The following is a 21559-nucleotide window of genomic DNA, read 5'->3' on the forward strand; positions in this document are numbered from 1 at the left end:
TTTTGGGATCCGTATACATTTCTTTGCGTACCCAACTAAACTCCTCCGATGTTGCCAATAATTTGATTAGTCGTAGATTTTTAAATTTTACAGCAGGTACGTTTTGGAACTTCAAATTTATTTAAATATCAATCAATTTAGTCATCGAGAAATTTCACAAATACGTACTTGGTTAATGTAGTTAAATATTTTAATTATTATAATTTATATTACTTTACTTTCGTTTTGAGCGCCGAAATGCCCAGTCGACCAGTACTAATCGAGTAACGACGAGAAGTAGTTCCACCAGGCTTGAGAATGGCAAGTGAGACCTTGCCGAAACGTCGCCAAAACAATGGTTTTCAAGAAAACCAGCATTTTACAACGCGGAGTCAAACCCGGAAAAATAGTGACAGCACATATAGCTCCCGCGGAAACCTCAAAACAAACATAATTAACCTTTACGGGAAGGAATTTCTACCAGACATCAGACGATACGAAAAACTACGATCCAAACGAAGCACACTTTTGTGTAATCTCACTTTTTTAGAACGCTGCTGCGACGAGGACATAATTCCTAAAAGCATGAAGCTTACGTTTCATAAAAAGACTTATAAAACTAAAAACATCTTAAGAAGGGCCAGTTTTGCACTTATTAGAGAAGCTATCCATGACACGAGGCGGGATATCGACAAAGTCAATTCAGAATTACTAGAGCTACACCTAGTTCTAAGTAATAGTTTACATCCAATACTATGGAATACACTGGAAACACTATCCAACTTCCGAGCAGAGACAAACGCCGACTTAACAAAAATAAAACAACTGAAAAAGTTCAATAGTCTAACAGCCGAACAAAGACCGAGAAAAAAGGAAACACCACCGACGGAAACACACAAATTGGTTTACAATTTTTCGAATCTTGAATTAAATGAGGCCACAACGAGTGTTCTGTCAAAAGGATTTAATTTCGCCGTAGCACCCGCACGAATCCCTGTTGAAAACATTATCAGCGAAGTAGAAAGTTCCATTACCAATATACCTCCGGAAACAGCTGAGATCATACGCCAAGACGTATCGCAGATATTACGGACAGCCAAACCACCGAAAAGAAATTTAACACGTGAGGAAAAAGAGGCGTTGCGAGATTTGCAGAAAAACAAAGAAATAATCGTCCTTCCAGCGGACAAAGGTAACGCCACGGTAGTAATGAATATAGATGACTACGACAAAAAATTAACAGATCTTCTAAACGACACAGCATACGAAAAAATTGCCACAGATCCAACAACGTATCTAGAAAAAACAACGAAGGCCAAGATCAAAGTTTCAAACATAAAAAAACAGGATCAGCCCAAGCTGATTCCACGCGAAAAATCATCTAGGTGCCCTAAGCTCTACGGTTTACCAAAAGTTCATAAAGTTGGGATGCCACTACGACCAATAGTTAGTTCAATCGGATCACCCACACAGCCGCTCGCAAAGTTCTTAGCCAATCAGTTACAACCGTACGCAGAGGAAGCGGATTCTTACGTCAAGAACGCAGGCCACTTCATCGAGCGTATAAAGGACGTGACTCTTGACCCGGGACATTTGCTAGTGAGTTTTGACGTGGTGTCACTTTTTACTAACGTCCCAGTAGAAGAATCGTTAGAGATTATAGGAAAAAAATACCCAATACCACCGGATACAGTAAACCTAACGAGACACTGCCTGAACAACACATATTTCATATACAAAGACCAAAGGTACAAACAAGTCGAGGGAGCACCCATGGGTTCACCACTGTCACCGGTGATAGCAAATCTGTTTATGCAAGAAATAGAAATACGAGCAATAACAACGGCAGAGTATAAACCGAAACTATGGTTGAGATACGTGGACGACACCTTCATTATCTGGACACATGGGGAAGAAAAACTAAATACATTCCTAAATCACATTAATACCATCCACCCCAAAATTCAGTTTACTATGGAACTAGAGAAAGACCAACAGCTACCGTTTTTGGATGTTTTAATAATAAAGAAAACAGATGGAACTTTGGGATACTTTGGGAACTTTGGATGTATATATATATATATATATATATATATATATATATATATATATATATATATATATATATATATATATATATATATATGTATATATATATATATTATAATTCTTATAATTCTTAATATATAAAACATTAATACAATATAGGTATATATTAGTATAAATAAAATCATTTGAAAGTTAAAATTAAAATTAGAGATTAAGGCCAAAGAAGTGTTAAAAGTTGCTGAAAGGTTAAAAATCTAAGAGTTTAAAGATAATTAGAAGGTTGAAAGTTGTAGTTAAGATTAAGTATTATCATCAGTTGGCGTGAACAGATCCGATGTAAATATCAGGATCGAGTTGTTTTCTGATGCCACTTTCTCCGATTCTTCTCGATCGACGATGATAATACAATAAAATGTTGAAATGTGGAGTAAAAATTATAGTTTTATTGACAGCTACTAATAATCACACTCTAGTTTTTGGTTAGGTAACTATCTATAATAGACTGCGCTCGAATGAGCTCAAATCCCCAATTTATAATTTCACAAATAATGTATACCTCAGCACAGAGGTTAATGCTTCTATAATACTAACAAACTTTGAACTATGAGCTTACAATGCAATTTAATCTAGGCCGTTATTGCAACACTTAGGAAGTTCAGTTGGAAAATATATTATTTGACAATTTATTTAGTCTGCAGTTATTGCAGGTGAATGGACTCTAATTATTATTAAAATATTACTCGATATGTTTCACAATGTCACAATTATTCACGGTGAAACTGTAAAATGTTAAGAAGTTAAGAATATTGTGAGATATTCTTAACTGTAAAATGTTAAGAAGTTAAGAATATTGTGAGATTACAAATTAAGGGACTTATTTGTGATTGAACAGACGCTACAGCCCTTCGTGCTCCCTAACCGGCCTTAAAACATTCCTTTATTGTTCCTTGTCGAGTGTCTGCCTTCTCCAACCCCTTACGTTAATCCCCCTTAACCCTTTCACTTTGGCCAATTTTATGACTGCAACCCTAATAAACTGTGTTGTTTGTTTATATCGACAGTCACTAGTATCCAGTATTTCTTATACATATATATATATATATATATATATATATATATATATATATATATAAATATATAAAAATATATATATATATATATATATATATATATATATATATATATATATATATATATATATATATATATATATTGAAAGGAGTACGACCGTCTAAATTTAAATACACAATGTGAGTAAGATTAAAATCTTACTAAAATGAGGATATCGGTCAAGGAGAAATAAAAAATGAAAATTTTTTTTTGTTCAAATTGTTTCACTAAGCTCAATAAAACAAGTTATTTTTTCTCCTGGCTTCATGTTTCGATAATTTTACATCAACGATAGAATAGAATTATTATTGTATTATATTATACTCTTCTGGTTAACATATTGTGACATTTTTGTGACTTTTTAATGTTTGTATAAATTTTAAAAAACTCTAAATGTTTTTTTAACTGTAACTTTTATTGTTTTTATTAAATGTATTGTGTAACAGTTCAACATATGCATTTGACATTGTATTATATCTATATAAGACTTTGCAATCATTAGAACTGAAGAAGTGCAGAAATACTGCACGACACGTTTTCTATTAAAAGATTGAAATAGTTTTTTCATTTTTTATTTCTCCTTGACCTAGAATTAAGGTCTAAAATTAGCTATAAAATATTTGTCTCAATCGAGATGGGAGTTATGTTGGCTCCTACTCCCTGCTGGCGCAGGACGACACAACATTATTAAAAGTATAAAGAGATTATTTCTGTTGCAGTCTCCTTTTTCTCTTCTTTATGTTTTATGATTTCAGTGACAAAGACAATGATTAAGTCAAATATTTTTTTGTTTTTTATTGTCTTTTGCATTACTTCGAATTTTATGACATACGAATATCACGTGATATACATGGATTTTTTTATACCGTACGTATATGATCGGAAAGATCCGTGCTTGCGTGAAGTAGCAGTGTGGGTTTCCCAACCTTGAGAAATAAAACCAGATTTGCTTAATTTAGTTCTGTGGAAAACTCTTGGTTTCACAGTAGATCATTCAACGTTTCGATTAAACCTCGTTTATTCGTTGTTGCCGTCTTCAGTGCCTCATGCCAGTAGCTTTCCCCGTATTAATTTTTTGGCAAGAGGTCTTCATTTCTTCTTCCGAGAACGCCTCCATTACCGTAGGGAAGACTCTTAAGGTTTTTTCTTCCTTGGTAGGAAAGAGGAGTTTTGTTAATTCGCGCCGCTGGTCTTCATTAAGTCTATACAAGGCAATCATTTTGAGTGATTGATTGATTCTCTAGCGCGTTTACTAATTTCTGTCGACTTTCCTTTTTTTTTTAAAATAATGGGAAAATCGCAGTAGTTGGCTGTATACCATCGTTTAAAAAAACATACAGAAGTTAAAACACTTCACCATTATATTCACGTTTTCGATCTAATCAGATCATCTTCAGTGCCTCATGTACTTGAAGCTAACAATGAATTTGTGGCTATGACATCCATATATGGGTTTACATCTTTCCAAAATTAAATTATATGTTGACTCTAGGTCAATGACAATGGATAAATTTAATACTTGAGGAGCTACATGTCTCTCTGCTCGGTTTTTAACACGTGGTTCATATCAGTTAAGACGACACAGACCAGCCTTTTCTTTTTTTTTAATCTTTTTTTCTTTCTTTATTTTGATATGTAATTTATTTTTTGTTGCTTGTTGTATAATTTTCACGAGCTCGGAGGCACTCCTCCTGTAGATCTGCTATCTTATCCGTCCACCAGTAGAGGGTTCTTTCCTTGTTTTTTCTCTTCGCGGTAGCCAACTCAACGGAGTTCTTAAGTACCTTTCAGAGTTAACCAAGGTCAGAAATCTCTTATTTATTTATCTTTCTGACCCTCGATAGGTACACCGTTCTTGTCAAATATTTTTTCTCGTTTTCGTATCGGCAGTCTTACGATTTCCCTTTAATTTTTACCTCGTAAGTTCTATAACGGTAGTAGGTAAATAGCGGTTCGTCAAGGACATTTCTGTTTTTTATACGTTTGGATAGCCCTTTACTCGCAAGAGTTGCGTCGATGTGTGTTTGGCTAGCCTCTGTTACGAATATTGGTTTGTTATTATTTAGTAATTAATAATGAGGCACCCGACCCACCCTATTTTAATCGTTCTAAACCGTTGCATCTACTCTGCTCTGACTGCCCTCTGGCTACCCTCACTATTGTTACACCTATTCAGCCTTTATCTTAATGTCATTTTTAGGGATACCAGTCCATTTATGGATGGCTCCCTGTAGAATCGATTTGTTGATCGACGGACCGAGATTCGTGATCGTGAGGAGGTTCTTTTCTCCTCAAGGCCATGAGATGCCACCGACTTTATTGCTGAGCTCTTGCTTAAGCTTCTCTGCCGCTTTTGCTTTTTTGTTTGACTTGTATGTCCCCCCATTTGTTTTTTTAACTGGTCTACCTTTAATTCTATAATCATCCCCTGGTCTTATAAGGAGGTTCTCTTCTGCTTTCCTTGTTACCCTTGTCTCTTTGCTCCTTCCAGTGCTTTCCGCATCTGTTATTTTCCAAGACTACTCTTAGTTCCTTACTCCCAATTGTTTAAAGTTTTCTATTATTGTACAAATTGCACTCCTTCATGTCATCCTCTTTGTTTTCTCTTCCTAGTTTAACTGCGAGTGCATATCAGGTCTTCTCAATTCTGGACGTTCTAAATCTATTTTCTAAGAAGTACATTTTCTTCTCTTCGCAGCAGTCTATTATCTCAGCTAATTCTTCCTTTACTTTTTTATAATGTTTTTTAATTCCCCTTTCTTATTCTCATTTTTTGTTATATTAAGGCAGTCTAACTATTTTACTGTATCCTGGAGGTCCGCATGTTCTCACGTGGTTTTTTGGTAGACCTTCTCTTCCCATTTTTCATTAAAATTTGTTCTATATGTATCTATATTTCTTTCCTTGTTGATTACATTTTTTATTCGTTGTGTTTTCTTTTTTTTTGTCTTTCTTGTTTTATTATTGCCTTACACTTGTCAAATTTTATTTCTTTCATTTTGTTTTGCTCTTTTTGATTTGTTGTTTAGGGATTTGATTGCCCCTATCAATTTTTTACGTCCGTCTCTACTTCTCCTTTCGCTTCGAGGATGTTTATTAGTTCAATGAGTTTCCTGTTTATTCCTTCCTTGGAGGTTTCTCCTTTGTGTTTAATACTGTTTTAGCGTTTTTCTTTTTTTTTGTATTCGCTTTAGAGCTATTTTTTTATTCTTCCTTTTACCGTCCTGTCTATCTTCCACGCTTAGTAGGATTAAGGCAAGTTTATGTTGTCTTCCCACGTTATCTCAATACGAGCATCAGTGATTTATATTCTCTCGCTATATTGTTGTTCCTCGATTTCCTCCACAGAATTATCCATAACTTGATCCCCTACTATTATCCCTCCCCTACTTATAATCTGCGTTGATCTATTTATTCTTCGTTGATTTATTTGTCTCTCTAAGAGTTCCATCTTAAAATTTTTCCTTTTCTTTTCTTCCCTGTTTCTATCTATTAAGTTGTCTAGCAACTGTTCTTCTATGATCTCTTTTTTCTCTTTTTTAATTTGATAATTGCCTTCTGTCTCTTTTCTGTGTTGTTGATGGATATCTTGGTTTTGTTTTTTTGTAGAATCCACATAATTCCCACGAGTCAATAGTCGAACGCGGCAGTACGCCCTTACCACGCCAAAGCTTTCTGGCTCCGGGAATTCGCCAAGTATCCTAGAGGTATTGTTTATCGTGCTCTACCATACACTCGTACCTCGAATATCATTGGCATGATGCCTTCTACTGTGAAAGTGGGGATTTGTTTTCGAGGTTTACTCCTCTAGACTTTATCATGGGTGCCACCGGTCGCAGTAGCAGAGTATGTAAGTAACACTAGCCTGATTGGAGCTGTCGCGCAGTAGCTGCCCCTCGTACGGCACGGGATAAGCGTAATTTTTTAGCGGAAAAGAAGGAAAAGGGGTATTAGGTAAACATGTCGACTACGCATTGAAATATGTTTATGAGTAGGTTTTAGACAATGTGGGTTTGTGCAGACGTGGGGAATTGGGTAAGTATGTCCTTTTGGTCCACGAGTACTTTTTTGGAAGGGGTTTCCAATCCTTATCGATTTCGTGATATTCGTGATGCCCTGGTCAGTCGCGCGACCCTTACATACCATAAGGGGCCTAGTCCGCGACGTCTCAGCGCCTTATGGAGATTCTCCAGGAGCCATTGGGTCGCGCCGTGTTGGGGAGGACTTGCCTCCTCTCCCGGGACTCGCGAAGTGTATTTTGGCTTTTCCACGTCCTGCCTCCTTTTTGCGCACCCAGGAGCATGGAAACTTTTTAAACCAAGTGAATTATTTACAATAGATCTTTCTAGAATGACGTCACCTCATCCTCGTTATGTTGTGAATGAGAAACCACTGTCGAAATATAACCTATTAGCAAACAAGAAAAAATAAAATTGTTAAAATTTTCGTTTTCTCATTTGCATAGCACAATATGGAAACTGGTGACGATAAAGTTAGTTTTTAGTATTCCTGATTTAAAATATAACGGAGAAAAGATAAAAACATTTGTAAGAAAGTGATAGAATTTTTAACTTGTAAACTTTTAGTGTTTTGATAAACCTAAAATGATACCGAGTGCTAATTCACATATGGGTCAGTTATACTGTTACAAAATAAGACAACAAAGCTTTTCAGAAGTATTAGCAATAAGTTTAACTAGAAAAAAATGTTTAAAATAGTTTTGAAGATTATGGAGCTCCAAGCTCCAATCTTTGATTCACATCTAACACATAAATATTGCTCTATATAAGTTGAGCGAAAACATGTTTTACAGAATAATTGTAGTTTTATAGTAGCAACAGCTTAATAAAATCCTATGTGAAAACTTTTAATAAAATTTAATACTTTTAGTATTAAAACAAACTACATGGTATAATACTTTTTTAATCATTAGAACTTTTAGACACTCTACTGTTTTTTAAAGCTTGGTATAAATATAAAAATGATCTTTTATACCTGATTCAATAAGAGCATATAAAAATTGTAAAAAAGTATCTTTTTAATTTATTTATTTGTGATATTCACAATTATATTACCGATATTTAAATAATTATATTTAATAATATTTTATAATAATTTGTACAGAAAATGCATATTTATGATAAAAATTTAACCTAATAATCTCCTGACTTTTTAATAAAAATAGACCTAAAGTATTATAGGAAGAAAAAACAATACAATGAATGTATTTGATAATTTCAATATCTATTTTATTAATAATATAGAGCGATTTATTCATTAATGTCTTTAATTGAAATTTTTACTTTTGCTTTTTACTTCTACTTATTAGCAGACTATTACTATTCAGCAGACCTAATCTACATACAAATTAATGACGATCTGGAATTTTACTATTTCTTTGTATTTTTCCGTAAATAAGGTGTTTCTATCAACCACAATTAAGCAGGCAGGCGGGTCGCTTAATTCAAATTTTTCTGTATAACTTTTAAATGAAACAATGGTACATAAGTAGAAACAAGGACGCGCTAGTAGAAAAGACGTTAAGGATGTGATAAATCATACGTGCTCCAGGCAGTAGACACCATATCGAAAAGTTTTGTACAAGATTTAAAGGTGGTACAGAATAGTTTTGATGATTTCTTTATAGCAAGAACAAAAAATTAAAATAATTTCTTCTTTATTATACAATTAAAATTACCCGTCAAAAATTCGTGATAGTCAGCATCATGTATTAAATAACATAATATGATTATATTATCTACCGCTACACTGTATAAGATAACATATTCATGCTCACGTATAACATTCCTAACGCGTCGCCGAGGAATTTTTCTGTCATTAATTAAAAGAATGCAAATACGAATGGAAATAGAAATACCAAGTGTTACATTAACAATAATTAAGTCCCACTATTAACTAGAATTTAAGTGTTAGTATTTAGAATTTATTAACTAATTTCTTCCAATATATGTGTATTTTTCATTAAAGATATTATAACTAAACATTGTTAAGCGTTTTTTGTTTATTCAGTTTTAACTCTAAAAAAAGTGTCTAAAAAATTAAAAGAAAAAAATACTCATACACATTATATTATATATGATAAAAAGTTAAATTAGTTTAATGCTTTCTGATGAACAATATTTTCTTTTTTTGCGTTGCATAAATATAGAAGGATGACGGCTTTCCGACGTGCGAATAGGTAATTGCCCATGCGCGAAACATGTAAATTCTACATTAATTCCGCAAACTTCCAACGATTGGCTTTTGATTTGTTTATTGTCATTGCAAAAGCCAAACTCACGGAAAATTGCAAACGTTTAAAATTAAGTGGTATTGTTTGAGAAAGTATTTAGTATTTATTTACATATTTCACATTCAATATTTTCACTACTGTATTATAATATATGATTTTGTTTAATGATATATTCTAATTATGTAACTATTTACTTGAAAAGATTACAGTTTAATATTTTTCTTCTACTCAGTAAATTCTTATTGTCAAACTGGCTACCACATGGTAATCTGTTTTTAAATTAAAAAAAAATGCACTTGTTAGAATATCAAATTTCTGCACAATTGTATACGCTATTTGGCATCAAGGATGGGCGACCGTTTTAAAACTCTGATTTATAAGGGTTTGCTTCCTGTGGCCACTCCTTTGAATTTTTAGGTACGGATTTTTATCCCTACAAATGCTAACAAAGAGATCGGAACGAGACAGTGTAAGCAACTCCGGTTTATTGGAGACGCGTACCGTCCTTTTTCGCCGCGGCGCCAGCGTCTGTTTTCTTCTCACCAAGGGGATCAGTCAGTATTTTACTCCGCTAGCTGCATTTAATACACCGTAATAAAACGGTAAGTGTCCTTTCTTTGTACAGATAACATTAATTAGTTATACCAGATATTTTTGTGACATTTCAATTAATTGCTAATTTTTTCACAATCAAAATATTGCATTTTTTTGGATATTATTCTAATCATTTATCCAGCATACTCAGTAAGTTTAACAAAAAACATAGGACCAAATGTTCGACCAAAAGCGTCGAATCAGTAAAATTTTTCGACCTTCTCAACTAGAAAAACTGTGTCAAACAGAATACCGTTGGCCTCTTTTCCTATAGGAATCCCTTAAAGCGCGAAAGACAAGAAGAACAGCGTCGAAATCTCGGCGTGGCGTCGCATTTCAAAAGAAAGTCTTCGACAACAGCCGGGGAGTATCGATATTTCGACGAGTTCTACGGTAAGAAAATGCCAGTTTGGTGAAAATTGTATTAATTGTGCTGGTGATAAAACACGACTAGCACAAACAGAGGGGTTTTGGTTAGTGGGCACATAATGCCGTGTAGAGCGTAGTATCAGTTCTTGCAAGTGTTTAATATGATTGGTAATTTATGGGTAAAAAAATTAGCTCGAGTGAGCGCAATCGCCGAATCAGATCAAACATAAAGATCGAAGAGAAAACTCTTTGACAGATGCGACAGGGATCAGCCAACAATACGGCAGCCAAAAGCTCCAACCTTGTCCAATCGGAGCGAGCATAAAAATTGGACAAGAGTCATTAATAAAAGTGTCTCAGCAGTTTGGCTTTTAAGAGCTTCGATCTTGCAATAGATGGTCTTGTGTAGAGATGACACTAGAAATGTAACACATACAAGTACAGAGGTCTGTTGTATCTGTTCAGATGTTTCATCATCCCAAGATACATTGAAGTACCACAACGGTTGTGAAAGACGTTTGGTTAGTGACAATACATGAAAAAATAAAACGAATAGCCCGCCTTGTCAAAAGGACGAAAAGAATAAAAAAAGAAGTCGGTCCTAGGATCCCATTTTAGGCCTAGCACCGTAATAATGGAAGGTTTCCATTTGTCAAACAAAAGATGTCAAAATGTCTGAGCCAAAGCCTTGAAATAAACTAGGATGGTTGCTGGCGCATTTGCCTAGTGAAAAACCATCGAGTTTTAAAAGCTAAATTAGTGCTCACTGACAGAAAGCAAGTAGATAAAAGAGAATCACTTCAAGCGTGATTCTGTCAAATTGGCTTATTCTTGTAGAGGTTTTAAGTAAAAGAAAACGAAGAAGTCTCGTAAGTAATGGCACGTAGAAATATTTCTTAAAGAGGTCTGGAAAAATCCAATCTTTAGAGAACTCCTTTATAGTTCAAAAATTTCTTTGTAGATACGTTTGCCCTATATCGCAATAAAACAACAACGGAAATATCGAAAATTAAATAAATAACGAGATGCTCTTTTAGGACTAGTATAAACAGAGTCGATTAGCGACACACCTCGAACGGCATATAGACTGACGTCGAAGCTAGTACGAATTTTGAAGACAAGAAACGAAATAAAAATTTGTTTTTTAAAACTGCGTGAGAGTAATAAGAAATAGTCGATTTAAAATCGGATTCAGGAACCGAAATCATATGTTAGGAAGTAATAAAATCCTCCATGAATTCAACATATGTCTCTTTGAGATTCGGAATTTTCCTAAAACGATTCTCTAGTATACAAAACGATTTTGTAGCAAAATTAGAAATGTTGGTATTTGAAAAAGTGGTTGTGTAAAGGAGCAAGATTAATTTGACGGTTGGTTAACAAATGAAGAAAAATGAGATGCCGTGATTTGCGAACCCTACATTTGTGCAAAGAATTGGAGCGACGAAATGAGATGAAATCAAACAGTATACACAAGAATTATGTTGTTTAATCAACGAGAAAGTTCTTGAGGCCGTTTAGTCATAAATAGACTTAGGCAAATATGCAAATAAAAATGTATGAAATATGCGCATAAATATACAGTATTTTATGCAAAAATATGCAGTATTTTATGCAAAATATGTATATTTATCTAGAAACAATGCATGTAATAAGAAATATTTACAATTTACAATTTACTATAATAAATAGTTCTAAATTAAGGGGTTCGGAAAATGTCCCAGCTAGTATTTGAACCACTTCAGAAAGAACCTGGTAACCACTTATTTTTTTCCATGGTTACTTTAAATTTTTGAAAAATTTCCTTTCCAATAGTACCTTTAACGTTTTGACACCATAACTCAAATTCTTTTAATAAAACTGTACTTGCTAACAATGATAATTTGGAGGATTCTAATTGAGTTATAGTTTTCTGCACAAAACTATAATTTTATTTTATCAATGACAGTTGCTGTTGGAGGATGTTATTTTTGAAGGCTTGCTTAGCTTCCAATAAAGATTAGAAACTATCATCCGTTAAAAGGTTAATTATTTTTTTAAATCAACAAAATGATCAGCATAGAAATTAGCTGCTTCCAACCATGCTCTCCAATGTGTTAAAATGGGTTGCGGTGGTAGTGAAACAGCAGGAACCATATCTCTGTAACATGGTATTCTTACAGGTGATTTCATGAATACCTTTTTGACGCTCGCTATTAAACTGTTAACTAGTGGAAATTTTTTTGTTTTTTCCTCCGCAACTTTGTTTATTCCATGCGCTAAACAAGTGACGTGTATTAAGTTTGGATAAAATATTTTTAAATTTTGTCCTGCTTTTACCATATATGGTGCGGCATCAGATAAAATAAGCAATAATTTATCATTAGGCACAGCAGCAGGAAGAAAAAATTTTGCTAATGCTTTTTGTAGAAACCGTGATATTGTTAGAGCGTTGGTTTTTTCCAGTTGCTTACAGGAAATTAAATACGATTTTGGAAAGGTTTCATCGCTAAGTACACCAATCAATAAGTGTACAATGTATCTTCCTGAGTCACTGGTCTCGTCCACACATATGTAAAAGTAATTATTACCTATTTTGGCATTTATATTGTGAATAATTGAGTAGTATAACAAATTGACATTATTTCTCTTTAGAGTTCATTCACTGGGAATGTTTTGTTTGAAATATTTTTTTAAAAAAGAACGTAAGTTTTCATTTGATAATTTTGAAAGCGGTATATTAGAAGATACTAATGCATGATACAAGTCTTCGTTAAAAGTTTCTTGTTTGGTTTTTTTTTGGAATTAGACTGAAAGCACTTGGACACTGAAGGTTGATATTTTTTACTGGATGTGTTTTTTACTTTTTCACTGATCTGACTGATGATGATGATTTCTGACTAATCTATTTGAAATTTTCTTTCAGATGAAATCTAATAAAGAATATAAATATTCTATAGTGTTGTACCCATTTTTAAAATCAAAGATTGCAAAAATAAACCGTTTTTGCATAACAATTAAAATATTTAAATTAAATCAAATAAAAATCGGTAAGTAGTAATCTTGAAAATGTCAAGAAATGAATGCGCAAGAAGAAAGAACCCCCAAATATTTACAAGAGGCTCTTGGTCTTTTACGTTTACATTTAAAGAAAAAATACTGAGCATAAATTAAAAGCACTTAGTTAATTAAGTCCAATATATGATATGTTTTTGTTTTTAGAAAAATTAAAGCAAACTATGCTATTGTTGGAAAAAAATGTTAGCAACCTTTTAGTAGACTATTGAATGATTTAAATTTTAAATAGGTATCCTATTTTTTATCGCAAGGAGTTTAAAAAATGCCTGAAAAAAGAAAAAAATACATCGATTTATTGCGAAATAGCCTTGTGTCGGTACTTTTCTTAAACATGATCTCCAATTTAAAAATTTTTGTTTGTACCAATGTGTAAATTTTTAAAATAAAATAAAAATTACGGTTTTGCCACAACATGAGCAATAAATTTTATCCATATCCAGAGATAGCTCTTTGTAAGGTTTTATCCAAGCTGAAACATTGCTTATTTTCGGCATTTTCAAAGCACAATCATTATTCACAATTAGAAATACACTTTGTTTACGCCTCCAATTTTACAACAAAAGTGAAACCAAGTGAAACTGACCGTCAAAATAAAAATTTTTACCTAGAAACATAAACTGGCAAACACAAACCCTTAATTCCAAGACAACACGTGGCAAAACAATAAGCCGTTGTCTTTTATTAGTTACTATACCAAGAATTTGAATACCAAGTGATTATAAAACCAAATTAAATATTGGCATTTTCATGCTATCTCTAAGTTTGAATATAAAAATATATAGTTAACACCAAATTTTCAAATTATATGCACTTTATGCTCACTTTTATAAAAATATGCAAAATTTAACAATTTTGCATTTTTTAATTATGCATTATATGCAAAATATGCAATTTGCATATTTGCCTAAGTCTAGCATTAAACATACGAATATTTATACAAAGGGTGAAGACCAGAACACAAAACACATTTAACACCTTGACTAGTAACCTTAGGCTGCTTTATGGTACTAACAAAACTAGAGGTAACGGATATTTTACTGAAATATTGAAATGATAAGGAAATGATCGAGAGTGAGTAGCAAAAGTCAATGAATTAAATTGAAACGAGGTTGTGAGATGTATGCGATACATTTTGTTTTTTAACGTCCAATGTTTACTGAAATCTCTCTTATTACAAACAATAAGCAATATGTATAATTTATGTACAATAACATAGTCGGAAGCCACCCAGTGGCAAGCACCCAGGTAAGACATATAATATTATAAATTTAATCTATGATATAATAATTAATTTAAACTTCAACTTAACAAAAAAAGACCAGAATAAAAACTTGTTATTTTACCGAACTATGACACTATGCTCTGTTTCAAAACGAAGACAATGCAAACAGAAATTAACAATTCAAGACAAAGAAATTATTTAGATTTAAAGAAGCGAGTGCGCTATTTGGTTTTAAACAAAATCAATCGCAAACAAGTAAAAATATCGATACCCAAGATAAGTAACAGATAGTATAGTAACAAAAGAAATGCGGTTAAATTGTCACACAACAGGTATCTAAAGAATGAGTTGGAAAGTACGATAAAAGTTAAATAAAAGTAATTCACAAAAATCAATTAACACAAAAATGTAACACAATGTTAATAAATGATAAAGGTGATATATTTTATGTATAATCAATATATGATATTAATCAAAATGTGTGATATAAAAGTACATACTTATATTATAAATTATATAAGTAGAAATAAATTAAAAAATTTTTATGTAAATATGACCAAATTTAATTATGTAAATTAAGTTAAAATAATTCAAAAAATTCAAAGAACCTTTTTTCAGATAATAAATTAAAATAGAACAAACTTAATAAATAATACAAAATAAAATTAAATGAAGCAAAGTTATATTAATTTATTGATATGTGGCCCGGAGTGACCAAATGTTTTGTGTAAAACTTATTGAGGTCGCTGGTTTAATGATTAGAATAATAACAAAAAAAGCAATATTTTGATCGTAAATACATTAGCAATTAAGTTAAATATCACGAAAATACTGGCGTAAGTCATTAATGTTATCTGTACAAAGAAAAAACACTTACCGTTTGAATATGGTGTATTAATTGTTGCAAGCGAAGTAGAATACTGGTTGAACCCCTTTTGCTCCTCGTCACCGTCGTCAGTTTTTTACTCATCAAGGGATTTAGCCACTATTCTACTCCGCTTGCTACAAGTCATACACCATGTTAAAACAGTAAGTGTTTTTTCTTTATACAGATAACATTAATGAGTTACGAGTTTATAACCAACGACCGGATGGAGTGAGAAGAAGAGGCAGGCCCAGATCACGATTTAAGGAACAAGTGGAAGACGACTGTCGATTGTTAAAAGTTTGAAATTGGAAAACCAAGGCGAAGGAGAGGAAGGAATGGAAGCTGATCTGAGAACAGACCAAGACCCACTATGGGTTGTAGATCCAATGATGATGAATTTTTTATTTAGTGTTTTCGTGTTTTGTGTAATAAAATAAGACTTTTCATTTAGATAATTATTAGTTAAAGGAATGTAGATTCTCCAGAATATAATTTCCCTGTAATCGAAGACATAATTGGCCACAGATACAGTGACAATCTTTAAACAAAAGTGTGTTATTGATGATACTGAGAATATTTGAGCGCAAAATACTAAGGAAGATATTTGGACCAACCCAATGCAGCGATAGTTCGTGGAGAATTAAAATGAACCACGAGCTGGATGAACTAATGCAGAGCGCAGATATTGTCAGATTTGTAAAATCACAAAGACTAAACTGGCTTGGTCACCTAGAAAGAATGCCAGATAATCGAGCTGTAAAAGTAGTCCAGAGATGGAAGCCCCAAGGAAACAGAACAAGAGGAAGGCCCCGTAAAAGATGGATAGACGACGTAGAGAGGGATCTTAAAACCATGAACATCAGGCAGTGGCGAAGGAAAGTATCCGACAGGGCAGAATGGAAGAACATTGTTAAGCAGGCCAAGACTCACAAAGGGTTGTAGCGCCATTAGAAGAAGAAGAAAAAGTGTTATTGATGATCTATGAATAAAGGACATCGCTGCCGCCACTACTAGTGTCAAACGAAAAATGGCATCTAGCAAGAAAATTTCGAATGAGATCTAGCAAATTTGGTGCGATTATTTCAGCTTGCTTGAAAACCAAATTTCCATCGAGTTTGTTAAAACACTGTTTGGTGTGTCATAATTATATAAAAAATGTTTGCTTTACCTTGAGAGTTTTCTTGCTTTTGTTTATTTTTAAATACAAATATTTATTATATATTTATTATCTTTTTCACGTGAATACAATTTGGATGGTGTCAAAGCCATCCAATGGGACAGAACTCAAGGATGTTTGAAGCCGGCCTACAATTTGAATATTTGACTAACTGGAGTATGGCTTTCAAATTCAGGACTTCTAGGACTTCTAGGACCTAGCGCTGATGGATTGGTTAATGAAGAAGCCACTGTGGCAATAAAACGTCCATATTCTTTCAGAAATAATTAGTTATAGAATCTTAACACCTCCGAATAAAATTTAGTCTGCAATTCGCACGTTTACAGATAGAAGTAATATGGTCGGACCAAGTTAGGTAGGTTATAACACCAAGGTCGGTATATGAGAACACAGAATCTAATGGTTGACTGTTAATCATTGGCATGGGTGACATATTCTATGGCTTGTCGCAGAGTGCCAGGAAACTTTATACAGAAGGATATGAGTCCTATTTTTGGACCCTGGATAATTGTGTCGCGTTGCGAGCTATGTTACCATCATAGGAATGTCAGCAGCACGTACTCCACAGTGTAATATCGGAGCTTAGAGTTACACCTCAAACGTAACTTCTTTAGTAATTTTTCAGATAACGAGTAAATTGCGCGTGAAGTATTTGAAACCACATTTCTTTATATTTTCTTTCATTTTAGTTATATTTATGCAACATTATTGATCATCTTAAATTATTTGTACACTAGTATTTTAATTTCTGAAACTACCTATCATTTATAACTACAGGAATTCAAGAAATAATTAATTTAATTAATTAAAATGCTCTTACGTGTCTGTGTTCCTAAAAATTAATTATTTTATAGTCCTTGCGTTTAGGACTCCGGATATACTAGGAATAAAAAAAAATATTATTTTTTAATTATTTACGTTTAATCTGCAAAACAGCATTAAAATATTATAATAATTAAAGTAGAAAACCAATAATACACAAATTTATAATTCAATTTTCGTATCCTCATCACAAACACACTCGTTTGGTGATTGTGAACAGGCTATTAACGACCGGTTAAATGGGCGATAAATTGGGTGTTATCCTACTGCCATAAAGGTCTAGCAGGTCATTTAATTTTTCTGTAGCTATAGGCAACATGCCTCGTGTCTGTTGATATGCCAGTTTAAGCAAAAATTTTTGGGTGCTTTGCGTCATCATGAAATTTGTTAGAAGAAGGAATTCTTTTTACTGTACTTTTCATAACTCTCCTGCATTTTGAGCTTTTCCGCAGATGATCCAGATTTGTACTTAAAGCAAGTGTCACATATCGTGACGAAGTACGTGAAATTATAAATAAAACCCATCATTAAATGTTTGCCTATATAATTTTGTTCAGGCTTTATGCCATTTTCGAGGGAGTTATCTATGTACAAGTGACACATTATTGAAATATTTAGCTCAGGATTTAAATATACTGTCTTTCCTGTAGTAGTGTGAAATCACTATAGGAACTGACTTTATGATCTCTTATGAAGTTTTTATTATTTTTTGGGCGCTTTAATCCAGGATCGGTCTTTCTTCTAAAACCTGCGGGAACAATGTTACATATGTTCCGATCTTGTTTTAAAATATTCTGTTCAAAAGTTTCGGTAATATCCAAAGTCATTAAAAAAAATCCTTGGCATACCGCAATTTTTTCATTATTGTTAACCTTGAGATCTTCGAGATGTCTCAGCTTGTGTCCTTGTTAAAATCTTTAGTTTTTCTTTGACAAATTGGCAAATATATTGGCTTGCTTTCACCCATGGGAACAAGAATCATAGGAGACTTCACCACACCAACGGGGGTCCTACAATGTTGTTCCAAATCTCCAACTCTATTCAAAATATACTTAGAGAAAGCTTTGACTACATGGAAAAGAAAATGCGAAGGCATGGGAGTACTGGTACGAAACGAATAACTACATACGTTAAGCTTTGCAGAGTGATCGCACAAGTGCATCAAGTAGTGATTGCACAAGACCAAGAAGACCTCAGTTACATAATGAAGAAGCTACAATACCAAGGCTGGCCGCTAGATATCAACCTCGCGAAAACATAGTACCTATCTACAAGTGAAGAAGACATAGAAGATTTGCAGATTGACGAAAACGTAACAATCAAAGAAAAGGATAAATTCAAATACTTGCGAAATTCAAAGAATATTGGGACAAACAAAAACAGAAATCCGACAACTTAACTCAGTATGGTGGGATAGACACCTAAATAAGAAGACAAAAACACGGATTTATAAAACATTAGTGCGAAGTATTATGACACATGGGGCTAAAAATTGGATTATAAACAAGAGTAAGATAGTAGCAACAGAGATGGAATGCCTGCGAAGATGCTGTAGAGTAACACGAATGGATAGGAGAAGTAATGACGAAATAAAGCAAAGAAGTTCAATAGAAACAGACATACTAACATATATAGAACGAAAAAGACTAAAGTGGTATGGACATGTAAGGAGAACTAGCGACAGCAGATGGATAAAGAGAATAACCGAATGGAGCCCCATAGGAAGGAGGAAAACACGACGACCTCGAAGATCCAGGAGGAACGAAGTAGACGACGCCATGAGTAAGAGAGGCCTAATCAATGGAGCATGGGACAACAGAAATGGAAACGGTTGAGCAAGGGATCCCTGAATATATATATATATATATATATATATATATATATATATATATATATATATATATATATTATATCAATGGTATTCTGGGTTTGATTCCGCGTTAAATGTCATTGACACATTTAACGCGGAGTCAAATCCGGAATACCATTGATATAACATACAGCTCCCGCGGATATATCAAAACTAACATATATATATATATATATATATATATATATATATATATATATATATATATATATATATATCGAAAAAAGAAGTACGACCGTTAATCCAATATAAATAAGGATCACTCGAAGAGTGGTGGGTTTCTCGGTCAAAAGGTGGAGAAAAAAGACAAAGAAGTTGGCTACTTCATCTATTTATTGAAGACGTTTCGCTCTCTAATCAGGAATCATCATCATTTCATCTAAAAAGCACAATATGAAAAATCAAACATCCATAGACAAGTCAATACAAATATATTGACATGTAGCAGTCAATGGTGTAAAATGTAAAGAAGCTTAAGATAATAGACATCAATAATTAGTTGTATAAACAATAAATTGAAACTAGATACAGTTTACAATTTGATTCAAATGTAGCACAGCAAAAGACCATGTGGTTATGGTTCATGTAATTTACCATACAATTTACATACTTTTTTAAATTACATGTACAATAACCACATGGTCTTTTGCTGTGCTATGTTTGAACCAAACTGTAAACTGTATCTAGTTTCAATTTATTGTTTATACATCTAATTATTGATGTCTATTATCTTAAGCTTCTTTACATTTTACACCATTGACTGCTACATGTCAATATATTTGTATTGACTTGTCTATGGATGTTTGATTTTTCATATTGTGCTTTTTAGATGAAATGATGATGATTCCTGATTAGAGAGCGAAACGTCTTCAATAAATAGATGAAGTAGCCAACTTCTTTGTCTTTTTTCTCCACCTTTTGACCGAGAAACCCACCACTCTTCGAGTGGTGGGAAATACAGGGTCAAAATTTTCATTGGAAGACATTTCTCTGTAGTTTTTAGCTAATGTATTAACAATTTCAAGAGGAGAGGTGACAATTTGACTACCTATTTTGAGACTAGATATTGGGGATGACTCCTTTATACCAGAAATTTTACGTATTTTCTTTTATACTTCTCTTACAGGAGTGGAGCTGTTAATGCTAGAGACATATTGGACCCAACTGGATTTTTTTGTTTGATTTATTAAACGTTGAGCTCTGGCCTTCATTTTTTTGTAGTTAATTTTATTTTCGAGTGTTTTATGCTTCTTAAATCTATTAAAAGCTGTTTTGCTGGCACGTACTGCTTCGTTACACTCCGAATTCCACCAAGGCACAGAAACATGATTTTTAATGGGCTTTGTTTTGCTGATGAAGAGCTCCGCACTCTGCAGAATGACACTATTAAAAGTACCTAAAGAATCGTTAATATTATCATTCAGTATAAGACTCTCCAAAGCCTTATCTATATAATTTTCAAAATCGATCCACTTAGCCGAATTTATATTCCATTTGGGCAAGAAGGATATTGGGGAAGGCTGACCTGAGAGATTCTCAATGGTAATAGGGTGATGGTCGCTACCATAAGTATACTCAAGAACATTCCAAGAGAGACGCGGAGCAAGACCTGGATCACAGAGGCTTAAATCTATCACGGAGGATTCTCCAGTGCAGATGTTAAATCTTGTAGGTGAACCATCATTCTTTTCTAAAAGTTTTCCTCTGTGATCACTACGCTTAGATCCCCAAATAAAGTTATGACCGTTAAAATCACCTACGATGATTCGAGGAGAGGGTATCTGTTCGATAAGACTTTTTAAATCTTCATATGTAGCTGAAGAACTAGATGGAAGGTAAATGTTACAAATAAAAATTGGAACGGGAGCGGTGATCTCTATAACTATAGTTTCAATGTTACTATTGACAGGAAAAACATTTGCAACCAAAGATTTTTTGACAAGTGTCATAACACCACCTGAAGAGAAATTATTGTCATGTACTCTATCTTTTCTAAAAATGTTAAAATATTTGGAATTGTAGTTTTTTTGGGGGTTTAAATTTGTTTCTTGGAGACATATTATTTCGGTAGAGAATTCAGAAATAAGTTTTTGTAAGGTTGGGAGTCGATGGAAAAATCCATCTATATTCCATTGCAGTAGTTTAGTGAATTGTATTATATACGAAAAATATGAATTTACGGGTTAACC

The 21559-nt window shown here is 33.2% G+C and overlaps 1 protein-coding gene across 1 annotated transcript; it reads left to right on the forward strand.

Moving 5' to 3' along the window:
* The first annotated feature begins 564 nt into the window (after window positions 1-564).
* On the forward strand, window positions 565-18761 carry LOC140448903 (uncharacterized). Its single transcript, XM_072542030.1, has 2 exons — window positions 565-1829; window positions 18644-18761. The coding sequence occupies exons 1-2, from the start codon at window positions 565-567 to the stop codon at window positions 18759-18761; spliced, it is 1383 nt and encodes a 460-aa protein (XP_072398131.1).
* Window positions 18762-21559: the final 2798 nt, after the last annotated feature.

Source organism: Diabrotica undecimpunctata, chromosome 8, assembly GCF_040954645.1.
Source record: "Diabrotica undecimpunctata isolate CICGRU chromosome 8, icDiaUnde3, whole genome shotgun sequence".
NCBI lineage: Eukaryota > Metazoa > Arthropoda > Insecta > Coleoptera > Chrysomelidae > Diabrotica > Diabrotica undecimpunctata.